The sequence below is a fragment of the Mycteria americana genome, chromosome 20 (assembly GCF_035582795.1).
Source record: "Mycteria americana isolate JAX WOST 10 ecotype Jacksonville Zoo and Gardens chromosome 20, USCA_MyAme_1.0, whole genome shotgun sequence".
Classification (NCBI taxonomy): Eukaryota; Metazoa; Chordata; class Aves; order Ciconiiformes; family Ciconiidae; genus Mycteria; species Mycteria americana.
Window position 1 is genome coordinate 6,157,880 of NC_134384.1, and position 17,340 is coordinate 6,175,219.

The 17,340-nt window shown below is 66.8% G+C and overlaps 3 protein-coding genes across 3 annotated transcripts in view; 1 reads left to right on the forward strand and 2 right to left on the reverse strand.

Annotated features, from left to right (window-relative positions):
* GNAI3 (G protein subunit alpha i3) overlaps positions 1-4,759 on the reverse strand; it is a 32,345-nt gene extending 27,586 nt beyond the window's left edge. The window contains exon 1 of the mRNA XM_075521519.1: positions 4,499-4,759. Within this exon, the coding sequence (XP_075377634.1) occupies positions 4,499-4,616 (118 nt within the window). The 5' untranslated portion in view covers positions 4,617-4,759. The remainder of the gene's footprint in view (positions 1-4,498) is intronic.
* Positions 4,760-5,600: 841 nt separating this feature from the next.
* GPR61 (G protein-coupled receptor 61) lies at positions 5,601-8,031 on the reverse strand. Its single transcript, XM_075521518.1, has 2 exons — positions 7,924-8,031; positions 5,601-7,170 (listed from the first exon to the last, which is right to left on the reverse strand). Exon 2 carries the CDS (start codon positions 6,936-6,938, stop codon positions 5,601-5,603), a length of 1,338 nt encoding a protein of 445 aa, XP_075377633.1. The 5' UTR covers positions 6,939-7,170; positions 7,924-8,031.
* A 4,783-nt stretch (positions 8,032-12,814) lies between these two features.
* Positions 12,815-16,805, forward strand: AMIGO1 (adhesion molecule with Ig like domain 1). The gene has a single exon (XM_075521517.1). The coding sequence runs from the start codon at positions 14,431-14,433 to the stop codon at positions 15,964-15,966; it is 1,536 nt and encodes a 511-aa protein (XP_075377632.1). The 5' UTR covers positions 12,815-14,430; the 3' UTR covers positions 15,967-16,805.
* Positions 16,806-17,340: the final 535 nt, after the last annotated feature.

Here is a 17,340-nt window from a genome sequence, read left to right on the forward strand (position 1 = left end):
GGCCAGGTCTGACACCCTGATGGTCCCTCTAAAATAGGGACCCACAACAAAGCTGCTGTGCTACTAGAAAAGCTACTTCTAGTTAACGATATTATAAATAGCAGCAACAGCTTTGCCCTGATTTGCATCCCTAGAAGGCTTTTTTCTAGGTCTTACCAAAACATAACCAAATCTTGTGAAGCACCAGTGCTGAGGAAGCTTTGGTGAATTTGAGGGGGGAAAAGGTTGGAAAAATCAGTCTCAGAAAAAAGCTGAGGCCTCCAGGAACAGCAGAGCTTGCAGTTTGCTTGGTTAGTTATGTAGATGAAGGCTATTTTAGAACAAACTTATGCTTTTAATTATTTTTGCATGAATTAGCAGGACCTCTTCAACATAATTACACAGAGTATCTAAACCCAGTCAAATTGTAACAGGCTGAATAACGGTGTGTTTTAGGCGCAAACAGTTCAACGTTGGCTGCGCTCGCACGGCCGGAGCCACAGAAAGGCTGTTTGCACAGGCCAGTCCCGGCACAGAAGCGAAACTGGCTGGATTTGGCAACAGGACAACTCCGTGCATCCAGCAACGAGCTTTGTCACTCAGTGTCACACAAAACTCCCCCGAGACACAGCCTGGCACAACGTGCCAGACCTTCTGAAAGGCGCTGGAGAGCGGAGCTAAGGATACGGGCTAGCACCTGAACTAACCAGGAAGGGTTCCTACGCCCTCCTCCATTTTGGCTGCTCACCCCAACTGGAAAAATCCCACAGGTTTCTACGTCAGCAAAATCGCATGTCTGCACCTGTAGAGTAGCATTTTCCTGGAGGCAAATGAAGAGAAAAGAGGCAGTGTTTAGCACGGGGATTTGAGTGAGGACTCCCAGGCTGTTCCCAGCCTCCCAGGAGTGCCAGCTTTTGTTGCAGAAAGCGTTTACCTGCTGCTGCGAACTGGTGCATGCAGCCATTCAAACCATACCCAGCGCCGATTCAAGAGGAGCCGCTGCCGGCATTCGCACACAAAACAATTACACCACACGGGCAGGGGTTGGCATGACCTTGGGTCTGTCGCTATTCAACGCTCAGGTTTACTTTTGTTTTATAAAGAAACAAAAGCTTAGGAGTTGCTAAACACGCGGAGTTGTGAAAGGGAAACATTATGAAACGGCTTGAAATCCCCGCAGAGAAGCTGCCACACAAACAGCCCCAGGATTACCTCTACCCCAACGATCCCACAGTCATCGAGCTACTGAGACCACCCCGGCCAGCATCCGAACCACCTCCTGGATGCCAGCTGCTGTAATAACCCCACCAAGGCAGCTCCTGGAAGAAGGGAGTGCACAACTGAAATCCTCTCTCCTTCCTCGTCTCCCCAAGAAAAGATGATGCTTATGGAAGAAGGGAGGAAGCCAAACGCACCAAAAACCTCCCGATTTTGGGTCCGTCGCTAACTCACCAAGCTCTCCTAACACCCAGGCTGGGTTAACAGCAGAGCTGGGAAAGAACAACAACTTTTTGTAGAAGCACGAGCCTTTTCTTAACCTACATAATTCTGCAAAGCCCGAACTAGGGCAGTTATTTTAACAGAGCTGGGGAAGAGCGTATGGACTCCAAACTTTACAGATAAAGAAATACATTTCTTCTAAACTTCCCTGCATCAGCAGTACTGCAAGAGGCTCACTCCAGTTACATAAACCACTGCATGATCTCTTACAACCAGTTAATGATACGAGACACTACGTATCCTAGACATTTTAATACTATGTTATGAAAAAAAATGCTTGCTCAAACAATGGAAAAAACCTCATGAACTTTTCCATCAGCTTCTCGATGCCTTACTGAAAGGACAATTGTTCCCGCTATGGATATTTTTCTTCTGACAGTTAACTGTTTTGCTTTACCTGCGCTTTAACAGGGCTGCACACGGGGAGAGCACATTTCAGCATTCCCTTTGATCACCAGGAATCATTACACTAATTTTTAAAACTAGAAAACTGACATTTGAGAGAGATTGCAGGTTATGGCCAGGTGCAAACCTGATCCAAGATAAGTGGGTTTTTTACACGAGGGTAGACACAGATCACTCCTCCAGTGTCCCGCCGTGTGCAAGTCCAGCAGAGCTCCTCCAGAGTAACATCGTGCACAAGCCCTTACCTGAAGACATGCTCAGAAGCACAGCAATCAGGTATTTTGCTGCCATCCAAAGTCAACAGAAGTCCAAAAGGCAGCTGCTGCTTGTACTTTTAAAAGCCTCACCTGGTCTCTAGTGCTTTGAAACCGATTATTGTACAACCTTGTGGAGACTCCCTCGACTCTGTCATTTGCTGATGATGTCAGACAGTTTTGGCCCCGAAGCCCTCAATCTCTTTTTCAATATTGCCACAAAGAATACAATACCGCAAAGAAAAAAAACTGACATACAAAAATATGAAGGGAGAATTATTCCATCCAGAGAATTTGCAAGTGTGGCTTACGAACACTAAAACAAATCCCCGGAGAATAAAGGACTCTCTTGACACACAGCCAGGAAGTTTTCTACATAAGCGCAAGATCACAAACCTCAGAGCACCTCTTGCAAGGGTACAACCAAAAACAGGCTAAAAAGTATTCTTAGGATCACTCGGAAAGCAGAATTGATCGTTAACACGTCCCGTTCTAACAGGAGACACTCAACATGGTTGTTCTGGTCCTCATGAACTCAATCTGTCTCCCCCAGATGGAAAACGTCAGTGTAACAAAAAAAAAAAACCCACCCAGACATTAGAGGAGGAAGACCTACATGGCCAGATGGTCCACCTACCACCCCGCCCTGTGCTGCCTGGTCCTGAGCTCACACGATGCTGCAAAGAAGCGGAGTCAGCCCGTAGCCGGCAGACTTTAGAGACGGGCAGCTTTTGCCTCCTCTGCGCTCGAGTTCATTATCACCCACAAGAACTTCTAAACGTGGCTACCAAAATGGGGACCACATACAGCAAAAGTTCTCTGCTGAAGAGAACCCGTAGTTCCTCTAAAGAGAAACATTCCATTCAGCTCTTCTCAAAACCCATGAATGCATTTTAGCTGGAAAAAATAAAACACAGAGAAGTGACACTTCCTTTCTCAGTTGCCTGTACGTACAGAGACTGCACCAGGGCAGCGACGACGATGCTGGTTTCACACTCCTGCAAGCTCTGCAAAACCAGCTCAGCTATGGAAGAGTACACCAAACTGAAATCATCTTCCGTGCAAAGTCAGATCCTATCAGAGGATCTGTGGCAGCGCGAGGCACAGAGAACTCAGCGTGATTATCATACCCCTGCCTAGGCAGCTCACACGCCAACATGGGCGCTTCTAGTCCGAGACCCAGGGGCCATTTTCACCCGACTGCCTGATAACAGGATTTAATTCCACTACCCCGTCCTGAGCAAAAAGCTTAACAGCCAAGCCCCAACGATATATACTCTCCGTACCCAACCCAGAGCATGAGCGCTCCCTTCCTTCTCTGTCCCACAAACCCAAAGATGAAAGGACGCCTATGCCAGCCCAACGAGCACCTTCTGTTCTCAGTGCCCCAGCCCAAAGCCACCGGGGAGGGACCGTCCCCCAGGAAGGAGCACTAGTGACATCCAGGCTAGAAACAGAAGAGTTATTTCATCAGGCAGCGGCCGGCTAGGAAAAAGCCCCACCCCAGGGCAGCAGCACACTCCCCTTGCCCCCCGAGAGGGCAGGACAGGCCACCTCCTCCTCCCTCACCCCGGGGAGGGGATCGGGGACCCAAGGAGGGGTGAGGGGATAGGAACACACCCGGGGTTGGGGACCTCGTGGAGAGCTGAGCCCTCCCCAGCAACACAAAGGCAGAGCTACCACTCTAAGTGGCCTTGTCCCAGACCCCCCCTGGACCCCCCCAGTCCCTTCCCACAGCTCCTCCACATCTCCTGTCGGGACCCTGCCCCAGCCCTTCATCTTCCTCACACCTCCCCAGCCCCCTCAGGGCCCTCCCCAGCCCCCCTCCCCATCCCTCTCCCCACCACTCACCCTCTAAAGATCTTTTCACCTCATGGACCCCCTCCTCATTCCCCTCCTCTCCTCAAACACCCCCTCGGATCCCCCTAAAGCCCTCCTAGAAAGTCCCAAGCCCCTTCCCAGGGGCTCCCTCACCCTCTCCAAGCCCCAGAGACCTCACAAAGCTCTCAGCCCTCCCGGCGCCTCTCCGCAGAGCTCCCTCGGCCCTCTCAAACCCCTGCGAGCCCCGCGGGTGCCCCAGCCCTCTCCCACCTCCTCCCTGAGCCCCTCAGGCCCCTTCCTGAGCCAGGGAGACCCACAAACCCCCTCACTAAAGCTCCCTGCGGCCCCTCAAGCCCCCTCCTCGGCGCACAGACCCCGACCTCTGCCGTCTTCACCCCCACCCCCCACCCCAGGCCCCCTCCTGAGGCCGGGAGACCCTCATCCCCCCCCCCCGGAGACCCTCCCCAGAGCCCTGTCACCCCCTAACGCCCTCCCCTGAGGCACTTTACCGCCCCGAGCCGCCCCCGGCCCCTCCTCACCGAGCAGCAGCAGCTTCACCTCCTTGGCCGCCTTCTCGCCGTCCTCCCGCAGGTTGCGGTCGATCATCTTACTCCGCTCCACCGCCGCCTTGTCCTCGGCGCTCAGCGTACAACCCATGGCGGCGGCAGGGGAGGCCGGCGGGCGGCCCAGCCGCCGGGAACCGGAGCAGGAACGGAGCGGGGCCGGTGCGGGGCTGCGCCTCTCGCCTCCCTCGGCCCGGGCGGCTCCCTGAGGCGGCGCCGGATATCCGGTCACCCCGCCGCGGGGCACGACGGGAAGTGCAGTCCTCGCGCGGCATGCTGGGAGCCGGAGGCGGGGCTTCCGCCTCGGTGGAGCGGGGCATGACGGGAGCTGGGAGGAGCGCCTGGCTTCCGCCTCGGTGCAGCGGGGCATGATGGGAGCTGTAGTCCTCGGGGGCAGGCGGGTCGGTGGGGCCCACGGCTGCCCCGGCTCGCCCCGGCCCGGCCCCGCCACCGGCCCTGCGGCCCCATGTCCCGTTTCCAGCCCCCACCCACCCACCCCACGCTCACCTCACGAGGGGGGCCCCGGCCCCGCGCACCCCCGGAGGGACAGGCCTGGGCCCCACGGCCGTGGGGTGGGCACGGGGGCCCGGGGCGCTGGGGAAGCGAGGGGCGGCCCCGGAGAGCTGCGGCCTGGAGCGGCGGGGACGGGCAGCAGGCGGGGGGCCAGGTTCCCCAGGACTGGGGAGGGGACTCGGGGACACCCCTCTGCAGGGGACCCAGGGCACCGGGGCCGCCATGCTCCCAGCCCCATCTCCAGGCTGCGCGGGGGCCACGCAGGGGTGAGGGGGACCTGGGGGACCCCCCCTCCTGAGGAGACCCTCCATGCCGGGACGGGAGTGACCCCAAAACCCGAGGCCCCCAGCTCCCACGCTTGTCCCCAGCATGAGACGCTTTCCCCAGGCTTGTGCCCGCCAACCCGCCTCCCCCCCGACCTGCTGTCCCCAAACCCGGTGGCCCTTCCCGGCCAGCGTCGTGGGACCCCCGAGCCCCCGCGGCGGCAGCAGCCAGCAAGACACTCAGACCAGCTCTCCCCTCGCAGCCATGTTTGCCCCCAAACCCTCCCCCCCCCCCCCCAACGCTACAGCTCCGGTTTGGGAGAGGTGACCACCGGCACGTAGACCCCGTCCCCGCCGCGCCACTCCGGCCCCTCCACCGTGTCCTCGTCGATCTGCCCCGGGATGCGAAAATCGACGGGGGGCTGGTCCCGCTTGGGGCTGGGGGTGCGGGGCCGGGGCTCGGCGGGACAACCGGTGCCCTGGAGGAACTGGAGGAAGTTCTCCTCGATGGAGCCCTCCCGGCTGGGCAGCCGCAGGTCCTCCTCGGGCGGCTGCTTGAAGAAACAAGTGAGGAGCCGTCCCAGCTCGCCCCGGATCTGCCGGTTGAGGCACCCGTAGAAGAAAGGGTTGGAGGTAAAGCAGAAGTAACCGAGCCAAGTGACCACGGTCTCGGCCGCTGGCCCCACCAAGGGCTGGGCGCTCAGGGCGGTGTAGAGGTGGAAGGAGAAGTAGGGCAACCAGCAGAAGAGGAATTGGCCCCCCACGGCCAGCAGGATGGCGGCCGCCTTGCCCCCCCCGAACGTCCTCTGCGGGGTGGTACGAGGGGCTCCCGAGGTGGTGACCATGGTGGAGCGGCTGCTGAGCGACTCGGAGCGACGCCGCGGCGTCTCCATCCAGGTGGGGAGGGGGCCGTGGTGCATGGCGGCCACCCGCGCCACCTTGAACATGCTGCAGTAGACCACCACGATGATGAGGAGGGGCAGGAGGAAGTAGAAGGCGGCGAAGAAGACCACGAAGAACTTGCAGTAGGGACCGCGGCTCCATTGCAAGGAGCAGCCGCGGCCGGCGGGCACGGGCGGGCGGTCGGGGGACAACCAGCCCAGCACGGGGACGAGGGAGGTGGCCACGGCTTTGAGCCAGACGCCGACGAGGACGCAGGCCACCAGCCCCACCGTCATCCTCACCTCGTAGCGCATGGGGTGCACCACGTAGTAGTAACGCTCCACGTTGATGGTGGAGATGGAGAGGATGCACATGCTGATGAAGCAGACGCTGAGGAACAGGTAAACGCGGCACATGGCCTCGCCGAAAACCGGGCTGTCGAAGACGGCCGAGCCGGAGAGCATCTCCAGCGGCATCAGGGTGAGGGCGGCCAAGAAGTCCACCAGGCAGAGGTGGAAGACGAAGACGAACTTGCGCAACGCCGGCGTCTTCACGATGACGGTCATGACGGCGGCGTTGCCCACGATGGCCGTCAGGTCGATGAGCAGCATGAAGAAGAGCCCCACCGATTTAGAGGCCACGTCTTTGGGTTTGCCGTCGGCCGTGCCGTTGGGGGGCATGGGGCCCGGGGTGGGCTGGAGCCCCCGCGCCGCCCTAGAGCCGTTCCAGGCCCACGGGGCGGGCAGGGAGGGCTCCATCCTGTGCCGCCGCGCCGGCGCTCACCGGCCCATCGCCCATCCTCGGGGCGGCCAGCGCGGGGCGGCGGGGCATCGCCGGGGGCTCACATCCTCGCCCGCCCCGCGCCCGCCACCGGCCCCGGGCCGTGGGCCGGGGCCGGGTGCTTCTGCGGCGGTGGCTCTCAGAGCACCCAAGGGTGCCCCCCGGCCCCGCTCATCTCCCCGCTCCTCGCCGCCGGGCAGCACCGGGCACCTGCGGGGAAGGTAGAGCTGTCAGTGGCGGGGGGCACGACCCCGGGGGACGCGTGAGAGCCCTGGGGGGGGTCTCAGCTCAGCTGTGACCCCCAGCCGCAGCCCGCATCGCCCCTGGGTCCCCTCCACGACACCCCCCCCGCCAAACCCCTCAACCGAAAGCCTCGTTCCCTCTGCCAATGAGCAATTCTGGGGCTAAAGCCCCCAAACTCCAAGGTTTCAACCCAAAACACCCCAGCGGGATCCTTCGCCCGGAGCCCGGGGACCACGAGCGGCCACGGGGACGGGTGGGGGGGTCACCGGCGCCCCGCACCCCTGGGTTCACCCCTTGCGCTTCCAGGGCCACGCGTGATCCCCCACCCCAAGCCCAGCCCCGGGATGGGTGCCGCACCCCCACCCACCCCGATGGGTGCCACCGGCTGCAAAGCGGAGCCCGGGGTGCGGGTGGCGGGCAGGGGGGCCACCCCGGAGCCCCCCACCCATGGGTGCTTCGCCGGCGGGGAGGGGGTCCCCACCCCCTGCACCCCGGGGAGCCCTGGGCGGGGGGTTGCTGATGGAAGGGGGTGCAGGCAGTGGGTCCCCCCTCCCCTGCCCGCCGCCCACCCCCCCATCCCCGGGGCGATGCCGCCGGCTGGGGTCCCCCCTCCCACCCCCGGGGGGGTCCCCCGCTCCCCCCCCCGCCCCCCCCCCCGCCCCGGCCGCATCCTCGCCCCCGGGCATCGCCCCGGTGGGGCGGCTCGGCCGCGGCACCTACCCTGGGGGGCTGCATGGGGCCGCGGGCCGGGCCGGGCCGGGATGCTCGGGGCCGGGCCGGGAACGGAGCCGCTGCGGCGAGGGATGCTCCGCACCCGCCCGGCTGCTGGGTCCTAGCGCCTCCCTCCCGTACCCCGGGCACGGCCCCCCCGGCCCCGCTGGAGCCGCAGGGCCCTCGGGATGGGGCGGGGGGGGGAGGGTGGAGCCCGGCTTCACCCCCGCGGGCTGGGGGCTGGAGGGTGGGTCACCCCCCGGTCCTCGCCCCACGTGTTGGTTTGGGCCTCAGTTTTCCCAGTCGCCCCTCAAAGGGGCTGGGGAGGGGTTGGGGGGGTCACTGGGGGGGGCTGGGAGGGAGCAGCCCCTCGGGGGCCATGGGGTGGGGAGGCAAAGCGGGGGCTCGGGGAGAAGGGGGGGGACAGCGCGGGAGGCACCCTGGGGTGGGGGGGTGGGGGGAAGGAGGGGACAGGAGGCAGGTCTGCAGTGGGGGCCACAGAGTGGGGACGGGGGTGGGTGCGGGGGGATGCACAGGGCTGGGGGGGCCACTCAGAGGGGCCGCAGAGGCCCCCGGCTCTGCCCACCCCCAGGCCAGTGCCCCTTCCCTTGCCCCCAGTTCAGTAACGGAGCAGCTGGGATGGGGGCAGTGCCCCCCCTCACCACGCTCCGTGCCTCAGTTTCCCCAGGGCATGGCCATTAGCTTACAAGGGGGATTCCCATCACTTCCAAGGCCCGGCACCCCCCCAAAAGCCTGCACAGGCCGTGAACTTCCTCCTGGCAGTGCCCTGGACCCCATCCCACGGGTGCCCGGGGGGATGCGCGGCCGAGTGGGCCCCATCCCCAGGACCAGCGCGTGGAGGGTGGCAAGCGGCCGGCGGGCGAGGCGGGCGACGCGTGTCCCTGCCGCAGGCCCTGCGCGTCACGTGCCCATTGCTAGGTTACGAGGACCCAAAAATAAATCCATGCAAACCAGATTAGAAACGCGGGACCTCGGATGAACCGGCCCCATCGTACCGGGGCCCGGAGATGGCTGCCGGTGGCTCCCCGGGCACCGGTCACGCCGGCACATGGTCTCCCGGTGAGCAGGAGTGCCAGGGACACGCAGGGGCACCCATCCTGCCTCGCGTCCCCCCCGCCTGCCCTGGGTCCATCCCCTGCCCTGTGCAGCAGCCGGGAGCCGAATGTGGGGATCGATCCCGCTCCGCAGGGTGGGGGAAAGCCCTGCCCCCCCCGCCTTGTCCTGGTAACTCCTGCATGCACCAAAATCCAGGAGAGCACCTTACCCTGGGTGCCACCCCACCCTGGGTGCCACCCCACCCTGGGTGCCACCCTACCCTGGGTGCCCACCCGACCCCAAGCTCACACCCCCCCAGCCCCTGCCTCCTCCCTCCCTCATGCCGGTGCAGGCGGGTGTTCAGCCACCAGCACCCCAATATTTCGGGGTCTCTCATGGTGAGGAGGTGCAGAGCCGGCCACCTGCACCCTGCGAGCCAGGAAGGACCCAGCTGCAAGGAGCATCGCTCCCCCACTCTGGGTGTCCAGAAAGGGGAGCGGGGGGGGGGGGGTGGGTGTCTCCGCACCCCCTCGCTCCCAGCACACGGGGTGCATCCTGAGAATGGGCCCCTGAGGGTTTTTCTCCTCCCTGGGGAAACTGAGGCAGGGAGACAGGGCTGCTCCTGCCCCGTCACGCCGGTGTCAGTGCCAGCGCAGGCAGATTTATGGCTTTGCTGTTTCCTGCCACTGGAGCATCAATAATTCAGGGCCCGGGTGGCTGAGCCGCTGCGGCACAGCCTCGCAGCCGCCTGCGAATTCCTCCCGTCCGTCCCCCCCGTGCCGCCCTGCAGCCGGGGGGAGACCCCCCCCCATCCCCAGGGACACCCCGCGCTCCCCCGGCCCCTCTGCCCCAGCCGCGCTGGGCACCCTCCCTGGCACCACACCATGCACGCCCCCAAAACCAGGTGCCCAGGACCCCCTTGTGCAGCCCCAGACCTGGATCCCCCCCCCAGATTCCCCCGGGGAGGTTCTGCCCCCCAAAAAGGGGGTGGCTCTTGGCCTCCACCCCACAGCCCGGCCAGACCCCCGGGGGACTCGGCATGGCGGGTGCTGGGGGGCAGGCGGCTGCCTTGGCATTGTGGGGTTTATAATGCACCCCTGGAACCCCGACACCCTGGCACCCCAGTACCTCAGCACCCCACCACCCTGAGACTGCTGGCACCCCGTTATCCTAGCGCCCCAGCACCCTGGCACTGCTGGCACCCCAGCATCCTGGCACCCCAGCACCCCGGTCCCCAAGCACCCCACTATCCCAGCACCCTGGCACCCCAGCAACCTCACATCCCAGTACCCTAGCACCCTGGCACCCCAGGACCCGTTACCTTGGCACCCCAGCACCAAGGCGCTGTGACACCCCAGTACCCCAGCACCCTGGCACCCCAGTACCCCAGCACCCTGGCACCCTGGCATACCAGCACCCTATGACCCTGGCAGCCCAGCAGCCCGGCATCGTGGCACCATGGTGCTGTGGCACCCTGGTACTGAGCACCCCAGCACCCTGGGGTACCCGTACCCCTGCACCCCAGCACCCAGGCACCCTGGGGTACCCGTACCCCTGCACCCCAGCACCCCAGCACCCCAGCACCCTGGGGTACCTGTACCCCTGCACCCCAGCACCCAGGCACCCTGGGGTACCCATACCCCTGCACCCCTGCACCCCAGCACCCCGGCACCCTGGGGTACCTGTACCCCTGCACCCCAGCACCCAGGCACCCTGGGGTACCCGTACCCCTGCACCCCAGCACCCCAGCACCCTGGGGTACCTGTACCCCTGCACCCCAGCACCCAGGCACCCTGGGGTACCCATACCCCTGCACCCCTGCACCCCAGCACCCCAGCACCCTGGGGTACCTGTACCCCAGCACCCCAGCACCCAGGCACCCTGGGGTACCCATACCCCTGCACCCCAGCACCCCGGCACCCTGGGGTACCCATACCCCTGCACCCCAGCACCCAGGCACCCTGGGGTACCCGTACCCCAGCACCCCAGCACCCCAGCACCCTGCACGGCTGACTGGTTCCTCCAGATGTACCGGCACAGCTGGAGACCCCTGGCCGGGCACGCAGGGTAAGCGTGTTTGCACACGTGTGTGCACATGCCCGGGGGTGTGCGTGTGCACACGCGTGTGCCTCCAGTGCACGCGCATATGGCTGGAGGGGCCACACACCCACGCACACGTACGGCGGGTGCAGCCGTGTGCGCGCACACGCGTGTCAACCTGGCGGGGTTGCACGCGGGTGTGCTCAGGGGGTGCACACACGTGTACCCGGTGCATGCGCGTGTGCACGTGTCTCCAGCGTGTGTGTGTGCACTCGGGCATGTGCGTGCCTGCCCGTCTGTGTGTGCGTGCCGGCACGCGTGTGCACCCGTGTCGCGCACACACCTGCAGCCGGGCAGCCGGCACCAATCCTGCCCGGCACGCCGCTGGGGGCTCGGTGCTGTGCCGGCTACCCCCGGGACGCCTGGGTCCCCGCCAAGTCCCCACCGCAGTGACACGAGGACAAGGGACACCCAGAGCCCACCCGTGGGCCGGGGATGGTGGGGTGCGGGTGGTCCCAGCTGAGGCACCCCCACTGCGGGGGGGCCTGGGTGCTGGGTGGGGGCCGGGCTGGGCAGCGGGTGCTGGGCAGGGATTAGCACCCGGATTAAGGCAGAGAAATTGAGGACGATCAAAGGACAAAATTCCCTGTCACCGGAGGGGACGATGGCAGCGAGGGGGGGACGATGGGGTGACACCCAGCCAGGGGGCACGGGTGCAGGGAGCAGCTGGGGGGGGGGGGGCACAGGGTGAGGGGCACCCTGGGGTCACCCTGCTCTGTGTTGCAGGGGGCTCCCCTTTAATTACTGCCCCCCCTCCCCCCCCAAAGGCTGCATCATCTCAGCGCAGTTTGTGCCGGCTCCTTTCCCTGTAATTTTGGACCCAAAAAAATGGCACAAACGTTTGCATCTAAAAATACCCCCGGGAGGCAGAGACACGGCCACGCGGGGCGGGGGGGGGGGCGGGGGGCACCCCTGCTTGGCCGGGGGCGGCAGCACCCAGGGGTGCCCCTCGGCGGGGACCCCAGGGCAGGATGTGTCCCCTCCATCCTGGGGGTGGCAGTGGGATGGGGCCGGTACCGGGGAATTGGGGCTGGAACGGGGCTCTGGGCCAGTGCCAGGGGATGTGGGCCAGTGCCGTGGGGTCTGGGCTGGCGCCGCGGGGCGTGGGCCGGTGCAGCCGGTGGGTACCAGCACGGCAGGATGGGGCGGGTGCTGGGGCAGCGCAGATGGATTTGGGATGGGGTTGGGGATGATGGGGATGGGGATGAGGATGAGGATGGGCACAGGGATGGGGATGGGATGGGGATGAGATGGGATGGGATGGGGAGGGGTATGGGGATGGGGAGGGGGACGGGGCTGAAGATGAGGATGAGGATGGGGATGGGGGCAGGGATGAGGATGGGCACGGGCATGGGAATGAGGGTGAGGATGGGGATGGGATGGGGATGATGGGGGTGGGGACAGGGACAGGGATGAGGATGGGCACGGGGATGGGGATGGGATGGGGAGGGGCACGGGGATGGAGAGGGGCACGGGGATGAAGATGAGGCCGAGGCCGAGGCCGGGGCCGGGGCCGGGGCCGGGGATGAGGATGAGGATGAGGACGGGGCCGGGGATGCCGGGGCTGGGCCGGGGCCGGGGCCGAGGCGATGCCGGGACCGGGCGGTTCCGGGGGCCCGGCCCGGGGGGCGGCGCGCGGCCCCACCAGGGGTTAAGCGGGCGCTGCCGCCATTGGTGGCGGGCGATGAGGCGGCAGCCAATGGGGATGCGCCGTGCGCGGGGTGCGCCGCGCCGGGGCCGCCCCCAGACCCTGTCCCGGGGCCGCGGGTGCGCGCTGCAGCCGGCGCGGGGCCCGGCCCGGCCCGCTCGGCCCCGCTCGGCTCGGCTCGGCCCCGCTCGGCCAGGATCGGCCCCTCTCGGCCAGGATCGGATCGGATCGGATCGGCCCGGCCCGGCCCCACTCGGCTCCTGTCGGTTCGGCCCCTCTCGGCTCGGCCTTGCTCGGCCCGCTCGTCTCGGTTCGGCCCGGCCCGCTCGGCTCCGGTCGGCCCCACTCGGCTCCGCCCGGCTCGGTTCGGCCCCGCTCGGCTCGGTTCGGCTCTGCCCGGCTCGGTTCGGCCTCGCTCGGCTCGCTTCGGTCCGGCTCGGCTCGGCTCGTTTCGGTTCGGCTCGGCCTCCCCTGCCCGCCCTCCTCCGCACCGGCCCCGGTACCAGGCCCCGGTAACGCCCCGGGAAGCGGGGGGGGGGGGAGGGGGGCGCGGGGAGCATCCTCCCGCGGGCTCCGTCCGCAGCGGGGCCGGGGCCGGGGGTGACCGGGGGGGGCCGGGGCCGCCTCCGCAGCGCGGGGGGAGCGGGGCTGCGGCGGGCGGGAGCCCCGGGGCGAGCCGCGACCCGAGTGGGCAGCGACCCGCCGGCACGCTGTGACACCGGGTGACGAAGCCACCCCGGGCCCGTGACACGGGGTGAGGAGCGAGCCTGCTGCGTGCCGTGACAGCGGTGGCCAAAGCCACCTCCTGCTGTGACACCAGAGGTGACCAGGCCACCCCGTGGTGCATGCGGTGACATCGGGTGACCAAGCCACCCCACGCTGTGACAGCGGGTGAGGACCGAGCTTGGTGCACGCCGTCACACCGAGTGATCGAAGCCACCCCATTGCACCTGCTGTGACACGGGGTGACAACGCCACCCCACGCTGTGACACCGGGTGAGCAGCAAGCCTGCTACATGCTGTGACACCAGGTGACACCCCATAGCACCTGCTGTGATATCGGGTGACCAAAGCCACCCCACGCCGTGACACCGGGTGACCAAGCCACCCCACATCGTGACACCAGGTGAGCAGCGAGCCTGGTGCATGCCGTGTCACTGGGTGACCAAAGCCACCCTACGCCGTGACGCCGGGTAAGAAGCGAGCCTGGTGCACGCTGTGACACCGGGTGACCAAAGCCACCCCACGCTGCCACACCGGGTGGCCAAGCCACCCTGCACGGTGACACCAGGTGAGCAGCGAGCCCAGCGCATGCCGTGACACCGGGTCACCAAGCCGCCCTGTGCCGTGCCACCAGGCGAGCAGCTAGCCGTGACACCGGGTGGCCAGAGCCGCCCCATAGCACATGCTGTGACACCGAGTGACAAAGCCACCCTGTGCTGTGACACCGGGTGACCAAGCCACTCTGTGCCGTGACACCAGCCAAGCAGCTAGCCTGGCACATGCTGTGACACCGGCCGACCGAAGCCACCCTATAGCACGTGCTGTGACACTGGGTGACAAAGCCACCCCACTCTGCAGCACCGGGTGACCAAGCCACCCTGCACCGCGACACCAGGTGAGCAGCGAGCCCGGTGCATGCCGTGACACCGGGTGACCAAAGCCACCCCGTGCAAGCCAACCCCGTGCCCCCAGGCGGGGGGCTCGCGGGCATGCCGGTGCCCTGTCCCCAGCACCCGTGTGACGCCACGGGGCAGAGCGTGGCCATGGGGGGCGTTGGGGGGCCGGGGGCCCCGCTGCCACTAATGCCACTGCTGCTGGCACTGGCGCTGCTGTCGCCGTGGGGGTCCGCGGGCGGGAGCTGCCCCCCGCGCTGCGTCTGCGCCTCCAACATCCTGAGCTGCTCGCAGGCGGTGCTGAGCTCGGTGCCGGCCCCCCTGCCCCGCTTCACCGCCGTCCTCGACCTCAGCCACAACAACGTCAGCCGGCTGCGTGCCGACTGGGCGCCGGGGCGGCTGGCCCACCTCCACGCCTTGCTGCTCAGCCACAACGGGCTCTCCTTCGTCTCCACCGAAGCCTTCGCCCACGTACCCCACCTGCGGCACCTGGACCTCTCCTCTAACCGTCTCCGGGTGCTGGAGGAGAACCTCTTCAGCGACCTGGCCGAGCTGGAGGTCCTCCTCCTCTACAACAACGAGATCTCCGCCGTGGATCGCACCGCCTTCGATAACCTCAGCCGTCTCCGTAAGCTTTACCTGGGGCAAAACCGCATCGCCCGCTTCCCGCTGGAGCTGCTGCGCGACGGCAGCCGCCTGCCCCAGCTGGCCCTGCTCGACCTCTCGGCCAACCGCCTCCGCAGCTTGCCCGTCGGCGAGCTGCAGGCGCTGCCCGCCTGGCTGCGCGACCGCCTCTACCTGCACGGCAACCCGCTGGCCTGCGACTGCCCGCTTTTCCAGCTGGTTGCCCGCGGCCGTCGCCGCCGGTTGAGCGCCGTGATGGATTTCCAGGAGGAGTTGCAGTGCTATCTGCCCACCGCCCCGGTGTCCGTCGGGATCCTTGCCCTGGCCGGCCGGCAGCCGCTCAACTGCAGCGAGGCGCGGGAAGCGGTGCTGGAAGCCCACCTGGGTGACACCGTCACCCTCAGCTGCGACACCCGGTTGCGGGGGGTGCGCAGCCGGCACTGGGTGACGCCGGGAGGCGAGCGGGTGTTGGAGGAAGGGGGCAACGGCAGCGCCGCTCTCCTGGCCAACGGCAGCCTGCAGCTGCGGGCGCTGCGCCCCGAGGATGCCGGCACCTACGCGTGTTGGGTGGCGGGTCCCCTCCTCAACGAGACCCTTTACGTGGAGCTGCTGGTGCACAACTTCACCCTGCACGGTCCCCACGACACCCTCAACACCGCCTACACCACGCTGGTGGGCTGCATCCTCAGCGTGGTGCTGGTGCTCATCTACCTGTACCTCACCCCTTGCCGCTGCTGCTGCTGCCACGGTGCCGACAAGCCGCCGGCTCCCCGCGACGACAGCATCAACTCCTCCGTCCTCAGCGCCACCCCCAACCACGCCGTCGGCGTCCCCGGGGAGCCTTGCCGGTCCCGCTCGGCCTCCGCCACCGGCCCGGGGCAGAACGGCAGGTTCAAGGTGGGGGGGACCCCCCAGCTGCCCCCCCGGCACGGCCCCAAGGCGCAGAGGAAGGTGTCGGATCCGGACTCGGTCAGCTCCGTCTTCTCCGACACCCCCATCGTGGTGTAGGGGGGGGACACACATCGCGGGGACGGTCCCCAGGGACACCCCCAGGTCCCCACCGCCGCTGGGACCTGTCCCCGATGGATGCGCTGCGGGCAGGAGGGGCAGCCTGGACCCCCACCGCCGTGTCCCCAGCCTGGGGGGGGGACATACGCCATCGCCCCCCTGCATCGCTGCTGTCCACCCACGCCGGCCTCCGCCAAGGTCACCACCACCGTGCTGGCACCATGGGACCGCGAGGGACAAGGGGGTTCCCGTGGGGACAGCGTGGCCGCAGAGCCGGGGGCACCGGCCCCGTTGCCCGCCGGGCACCGCGGGACCACAGGTGACAGTGCCAGCGACAGCTCCCGGGCCGGCTCGGCGGGTGCCCCCCCGGGGATGGCAGCACCAGGGGCACCCACATGCTGCAGCGCCGGGAGCTGGGCCCCGGGGGTCCCGCTTTGGCGGGGCAGCCGCCCCCTCCCCGCGGCACCGTGCCCCCCCCGCGCCCTCCCCGGCATGTGTATCACCAAGCATGAGTCCCACCGGGGGAGCATGTGCCACCCCGGCCAGCGCTCGGCGGGGGGGACACGAGGGGCATGTCACCCCCCGGGGACCCATGGGGTGCAACCCCCCCCCCGCCCGAACACCCTCCTGGCCCCCCCATGCAACTCACAGCCACAAGCAGAGCCCCCCACCCCGCGGGGAGTGGGACCCCGGGGGGTCCAGCACCCCAAATGGGGGTACCCCCTGCACCCCCCCGGCCCTGCGCCCTCGCAGCCCAGCCTGTGTCCCCCATGTCCCCCCCCCCCCGGGCCACGTCCCCCCCGCGCTGGCAGCTGCCCGTTGATGCCTTGGCCAAAATAAACGTGTTTCCCCGTCGTGCCTGCGCAGCCCTCGCCAGTGTCGGGGTGCTACAGGGGGCGTCCCCAAGATGGGGTCTCCTCGCTGGGTGGGGAGGGGGAGGGGGGGGCGGGGACAGGGACAGTGCCACCACGCCACCCTGCGGGACCCCCCCGGGGTGAGGGGTCAGGCTGAGCCGGGGTCCCTGCTGCCACCCCGGCCCCCATCTGGGGTGTGCGGGGGGGTGGGGGGAGCGGGGGGGCTCACCCCAAGGCCAGGCCGACCCCGTCCCCGTCGGGCTGTGCTGGGAGGGGGCTTCCCTGCAGCCCCCCCACCCCACTGACCCCCCCCAGCGCCCCACTGACCCTCAGCGTCCCCCCCCAGCTCCCCAAAGCCCCCCCATGGTCCCCAGTACCTCCCCCACCCCACTACATCCCCCCCAGGGACCCCCAGCACCCATCTCCCCCCGGGGCGGGGCCTCAGCGGACGGGGGCGTGGTCATCCAGACAGGGGCGTGGCCTTACCTGCTGGGGCGTGGCCATGCGGGTGGTGGGCGGG

What these genes read in the sequence shown, in the direction of transcription:
- GPR61 (XM_075521518.1), bottom strand. Translation starts at nt 6,938, where the DNA reads ATGGAGCCCTCCCTGCCCGCCCCGTGGGCCTGGAACGGCTCTAGGGCG.
- AMIGO1 (XM_075521517.1), top strand. Translation starts at nt 14,431, where the DNA reads ATGCCGGTGCCCTGTCCCCAGCACCCGTGTGACGCCACGGGGCAGAGC.